General features: G+C 30.1%; 1 protein-coding gene across 1 annotated transcript; it reads left to right on the forward strand.

Annotated features, from left to right (window-relative positions):
• The first annotated feature begins 2,893 nt into the window (after positions 1-2,893).
• Positions 2,894-4,870, forward strand: LOC107849072. Its single transcript, XM_047401615.1, has 4 exons — positions 2,894-3,230; positions 3,469-3,716; positions 3,819-3,961; positions 4,675-4,870. The coding sequence occupies exons 1-4, from the start codon at positions 2,894-2,896 to the stop codon at positions 4,868-4,870; spliced, it is 924 nt and encodes a 307-aa protein (XP_047257571.1).
• Positions 4,871-6,957: the final 2,087 nt, after the last annotated feature.

Raw genomic sequence — 6,957 nt, forward strand, 5'->3', positions numbered from 1 at the left:
TATATATAGATTTTTAAATTTTCATATCTATTTTCATATCTATATATATAATAAAGCAAAGAAGTTTGCATAAAATTATGCCAAGTGACATATTGAGAACTAGCCACTTGGTATTTTAGCAATAAAATCTATTTTCTTGGCAACAAAATTTATTTTACTGATTAATTATTTATTTTATATATAGATTTTTAAATTTTCATATCTATTTTCATATCTATCTATATATATAATAAAGCAAAGAAGTTTGCATAAAATTATGCTAAGTGGCATATTGAGAACTAGCCACTTGGTATTTTGGCAACAAAAATCTATTTTCTTGGCAACAAAATTTATTTTACTGATTGATTATTTATTTTATATATAGATTTTTAAATTTTCATATCTATTTTCATATGTGTATATATAATAAAGCAAAGAAGTTTGCATAAAATTATGCCAAGTGGCATATTGAGAACTAGCCATTTGGTATTTTGGCAAAAAAAAATCTATTTTCTTGGCAACAAAATTTATTTTACTGATTAATTATTTATTTCATATTTATATTTTTAAATTTTCATATCTATTTTCATATCTATATATATAATAAAGCAAATAAGTTTGCATAAAATTATGCCAAGTGGCATATTGAGAACTAGCCACTTGGTATTTTGGCAACAAAAATCTATTTTCTTGGCAACAAAATTTATTTTACTGATTAATTATTTATTTTATATATATTTTTTTAAATTTTCATATCTATTTTCATATTGTGGTAGAAAATATTGAATATTTATTTCTATTCTATTATTTCATATTTTCATATTGTGATAAAAATAATTATAATTGACTACTATGAATGAACACTATTATAATTATTTATATATTTCAACTCTATATATCTAATAAATCAAAATGTTTGATGAATACTTTTGTTTATTTTTATCTATTATTTCATATTTATTTTACTGATTAATTATTTGTTTTATATATAGATTTTTAAATTTTCATATTATGGTAAAAAATATTAATGAACACTATAATTTATTTTTATTCTATTATTTCATATTTTCATATCTATATATATAATAAATCAAAGAAGTTTGCATAAAATTATGCCAAGTGGCATATTGAGAACTAGCCACTTGGTATTTTGGCAACAAAAATCTATTTTCTTGGAAACAAAATTTATTTTACTGATTAATTATTTATTTTATATATATATATATATATTTAAATTTTCATATCTATTTTCATATTGTGGTAAAAAAATATTGAATATTTATTTTTATTCTATTATTTCATATTTTCATATTGTGATAAAAGTAATTATAATTGACTACTATGAATGAACACTATTATAATTATTTATATATTTCAAATTTATTTATCTAATAAAGCAAAATGATTGATGAATACTTTTGTTTATTTTTATCTATTATTTCATATTTATTTTACTGATTAATCATTTATTTTATATATAGATTTTTAAATTTTCATATCTATTTTCATATTGTGGTAAAAAATATTGAATGAACACTATTATTTATTTTTATTCTATTATTTCATATTTTCATACTTTGATAAAAATAATTATAATTGACTACTATAAATGAACACTATTATAATTATTTATATATTTCAACTCTATATATATAATAAAGCAAAATGTTTGATGAATACTTTTATTTATTTTTATCTATTATTTCATATTGTGATAAAAAATAATTTGAATTGACTCCTATTAATGAACAATATTATAATTATTTATATATTTCACATTGTGGTAACAAATAATTAAGTTTGACTTCATAGGAGCAATTCCACAATCTGTATTCCAATTTCCAAATATATATTGCAATCAAACAATACTCCTAATTCCATAATTTGTATTCTAATTTTCAAATATATATTTCAATCACTCAAATGATTTAAGAAGGTCATACAAATGGTAAATAGATATGGTAAGTGAATTGTAGATTTCCTTACTCCCATGTATGAAAAGTAGATGACTATGGTAAGTAAATCGTATATATATTAAATCAAACCGTTACACTGCCAATCATTACCATATATGGCTATGGTAAGTGCTACTAAATTGTAATACAACTAATCATGAGGCAATAATTTTATATGAAAGAGTAATATATTTTCATCATATATTCTGATCGTAGTTGATTCTAACTAATTTTGTGAAAAAATCATATAATCATAAGATAAAATGCATATTTAACATAATTATTATTTATTAGTTAAGACAAGTGTCATCTTGAAAACTAACTATTTGAATTCTTATAACAAAAAACTATCATTTCATAACAAAAAACTATTTTGTTGATTATTTAAATATTAAATATTATTTCATATTGTGGTAAAAAACAATTAAGATTCATTTCTGTTAGAGGAAAACTATTATGGTTTAATATTATTTCGTTTAATGTTATTTCATATTGTGGTAAAAATCAATTAACATTCATTTCTATTAGATGAAAACTATTATGGTTGTTCAATTATTTCATATTAAGAATAGTAGTTAATTATTTCATATATATATATATATAGATATATATATACAAAATAAAGAAGAATATTTAGCCTATAATTAAGCCAAGTGAAATCTTGAGAACTAGCCACTTGACATTTTGACAATAAAAAACTATTTTATAAATAATTAATTATTTCATATTTATTTTATATTGTGATAAAAAGTAAGTAAGTTTTATTTATATTGGATGAAAAAGATTAAGAATAGTTTAAAAGGGTTAGTGATAGGGTGGTGTCAAACAAATTAATTATTGGGGGGTCTTCTGTGAATATCTGTAATGCGTACGCGCCATAGGCGGGCCTGGACGAGGAGAAGAAGAAGAGATTTTGGGAGGTTTTGGATGAGGTGGTAAGAGGCGTGCCTAGTTCAAAGATGATTTTTATAGGAGTGGATTTTAATGGGCACATCGGGTCTCTATCGATAGGTTATGATGATGTGCATGGAGGTTTCAGGTTTGGGGATAGGAATGTTAAGGGAGCTGCTCTTTTAGATTTTGCGAGGGCCTTTGGGCTAGTGGTAGTGAATTCAATCTTTCCAAAGAAGGAGGAGCATTTGGTTACTTTTCATAGTAGGCTAGCCAAGACTCAAATTGAGTTTTTGCTGCTTAGGAAGGTGGATAGAGCAATGTGTAAGGATTGTAAGGTTATCCCGAGTGAGAATCTTGCAACCCAGTATAGACTTCTAGTGATGGACTTGGGTATCAAGAAGGGCAAGAAAAGATGAGGTGGGAAGGGCCATCCTAGATTTAGGTAGGATGGACTGACTCCAGCTAGTGCCCTGGAGATAGGGGCGAAGTTGGAAGGGATGGAGGTTTAGGAAGGATAGCGGGGATGTGGATAGTATGTAAGATAGGGCTATGGGATGCATCAAAGAGTCGGCTAGAGAGGTGTTGGGTATCTCGAGAGGATAGTCAGGCCGGTATCGAGGGGATTTGTGGTGGAATGAAGATGTTAAAAAGAAGGTGGAAAAGAAGAAGACAACTTATGCTAAGTTGGTGGAGACTAAGGATGAAGAGGAAAAGCAGATTAGTAGGGAGGAGTATAAGTTAGCTAAGAAGGAGGCTAAGTTAGCAGTTACAGATGCTCAGATAACAGCTTTTGAGAGTTTGTATAAGGGGTTAGAGGATAAAGATAGGGAAAAAAAGTTGTTAAGGCTTGCCAAGGCTAGGGAGAGGAAGGGTCATAATCTGGATCAAGTAAAGTGCATTAAGGGGGAAGATGGCAGAGTATTGGTGGAGGACGCTCTCATTAATAAAAGATGGCAATCGTATTTTCATAAGCTCTTGAATGACGAGTAGGACAAAGGTGTTGTGCTAGGGGAGTTGGAGCACACCGAGGAATATCGAGATTTCGGCTATTGTCGGCGTTTTAAAGTAGAGGAGGTCAGCGAGGCTATTTGTAAGATCGAAGGGGCAAGGCGACGAGGCTCGATGAGATTCCGGTAGATTTTTGGAAGTTTTCTAGCATGGATGGGGTGAGGTGGCTGACCAACCTGTTTAACAATATTTTCAAGTCCGTGAAGATGCCTGAGGCAGGGAGATGGAGCACGATGATTCCATTATATAAGAACAAGGGTGACATTCAGAGTTGTAATAACTACCGAAGTATTAAGTTATTGAGTCACACGATGAAGATTTAGGAGAGGGTGGTGGAACGGAGGTTGAGAAATATTGTGTCTATTTTGGGGAATCAATTTGGATTTATGCGCTCGACGACTGAGGTAATTCACCTATTGCGGAGACTGGTAGAGCAGTATAAAGAGAGGAAGAGAGATCTTTACGTGGTGTTTATTGACTTGGAAAAAGCGTATGACAAGGTCCCTAAGGAGGTTCTTTGGAGATGCTTATAGGCGAGGAGGGTTCCTGTGGCATACATTAGAGTGATTAAGGATATGTATGAGGGGACGAAGACCCGAGTAAGGACGGTGGGAGGAGATTCTGAGCACTTCCCGGTCTTAATAGGGTTGTATTAGAGATCAGCTCTTAGTCCATTCTTATTTATCGTGGTGATAGATGTGTTGATGCGGAGTATACAAGGCCAGGTTCCTTGGTGTATGCCTTTTACGGATGATGTAGTTTTGATTGATGAGTCGCGACAAGGTTTTAATGATAAGATGGAGGTTTGGAGACAAACTCTGGAGTCTAAAGGTTTCAGATTGAGTAGGACCAAGACGGGTTATTTGGAGTACAAGTTTAGTGACTCGAGGCAAGAGGAGGAGGTGGTGGTGAAGTTGGACTCTCAGGCAGTTTGCAAGAGAGATAGTTTTAAGTATCTTGGGTCTGCGATCCAGGAAAATGGGGAGACTGATGAGGATGTCTCGCACCATATTGGGACAGGTTGTATGAAATGAAGGCTCGCTTCGAGGATTTTATGCGATAAAAAGGTGCCTCCTAAGCTTAAAGGCATATTCTATAGAGTTGCAGTCCGGCCGGCTATGTTGTATGGAGCGGAGTATTGACCAGTTAAGACTTCCCATATCCAAAAGCTAAAAGTGGCAAAAATGAGAATGTTGCGTTGGATGTGTGGTCTTACAAGGGCTAACAGAGTTAGGAATAAGATTATTCGAGAGAAGGTGAGAGTGGTAGCGGTGAAGGAAAAAATATGAAAAGTGAGGTTGAGATGGTTTGGTCATGTGATGAGGAGGGGCACGGATGCCCCAGTTCGTATGTGTAAGAGACTAGCGTTAGATAGTTTCAAGCGGGTTAGGGGTAGACGAAGAACTACTGGAGAGAAGTGATTAGACGTGACATGAAGCAGTTACATCTCACTGAGGGCATGACCCTGGATAGAAAGGTTTGGAGGAAAAATACTAGGATAGAGCGATAAGGTGGGGGGATGAATCGTAGTCCGTAGTTAGGAGGGTTTTGGTGTCTTTTGTCTGGTAATGTACATTATTTTTGTGGATGTTGTATCTATGTTAGTTTTATCGTGTTTCATGCTTTGAATATTTTTGTATATTGTCATGTGTTTTGAGCCGGGGGTCTATCGAAAACAACCTCTCTACTTTTTTAGAGGTAGTGGTATGGACTGTGTACATTCTACCTTCCCCAGACCCCACTAGGTGGGAATATACTAGGTTTGTTGTTGTTGTTGAAAAATATTAAGAGTTAAGGAACATTAATATTATAGATTTATTCAAAATTTTCGTATTATGGTATATATAAATCAACTAAGTTTGACTAATACTGAATGAAATCTACAATTACGGAAAGAGAGATAATTATGTAATCAATTAAATATAAAAAATTACAGGAGATGTAGTGCACAAAAATAGAAAACTTTAAGTTTTTACTTTTCAGCAATTCTATATTAATCAGAATTAAAGCATAATATTTACATTTAAACGATTTATACTTGAGTTGTGGGTTAAAATTTATAAATTGCTAATAAAATTATTAATTCGTATTAATTTCCCTTTACAAATAGACTTTTTTCAACATGTTAGGTTATTCTATAAAATATTTACTATATTGTGTATAATATTACCATAAAAAAAATTTACATGATATAAAATCTTTTTTTTGCCATATTAATGAGTTTTAAAAAAATATAAAAGCAAACGATTTATAATAAATTTCAATCAATATCGATTATTTCCTTTTTAGCTAGAAATATTTTTGCTAATTCTACCTAAATAATTTATTACTAATTTATTGCTCAAAAATAGTAAATTGATTACAGATTATAATCTCAATTAATTCTCTTCCATGTAGGGACTCTTTTTCACAAGTAAACAAACTTATTCATTTAAATCACAACCTTTTGCATGACCATATTATTTGATCAATTACTTTGTTCAGAGTTTTAAGTAAATATTAATATGAAAAAGTTATTTCATATTTTAATTATCACATTAACTATATGAAAGTTATTAATTGATTAGCAATCAAGCAACATATATGGTAAAATAATATTGTAATTAAGAGTCATTTCTATATAAAAATCTCTATGTAAAATACTACATATATGTGAATTCTAACTCCACAATATGAATCTATGAGATTATCCGAAGAAGAAAGCATAGAAACAAGAACTCGCTTGACTAAGGAGTAGATTTTATTCAACTCTTAGTGTATTTCCACAGAAGAAAGAAAAGATCATTGTTGTGTACATATACGATTCGATAGAGAATTAGTTTTAAACTTTTCGATTATTTTTCTCTGAATATTACATACTCGCTATCATATTCTATAATGATTTAATTATTGTAATATAGTTTCTTCTGCAATTTGTAAAAAGAAAAGTTGATACTATTTGCTTGAGGATATGTCTTTTGTATTTTAATTTATTTCTGAGTAGTTGATGATTTCTAGATTATGAACCCAATTGATTTTATTTTCTTATTTAGTCTTGCTATTTTTTTTATCTTCCAATTAATAGTTGTATTCTCTTTCCTGTATTTTTCATTACTTCGATTTTATTTACATTTTTGAAATC

The sequence above is a fragment of the Capsicum annuum genome, chromosome 12 (genome assembly GCF_002878395.1).
Source record: "Capsicum annuum cultivar UCD-10X-F1 chromosome 12, UCD10Xv1.1, whole genome shotgun sequence".
Classification (NCBI taxonomy): Eukaryota; Viridiplantae; Streptophyta; class Magnoliopsida; order Solanales; family Solanaceae; genus Capsicum; species Capsicum annuum.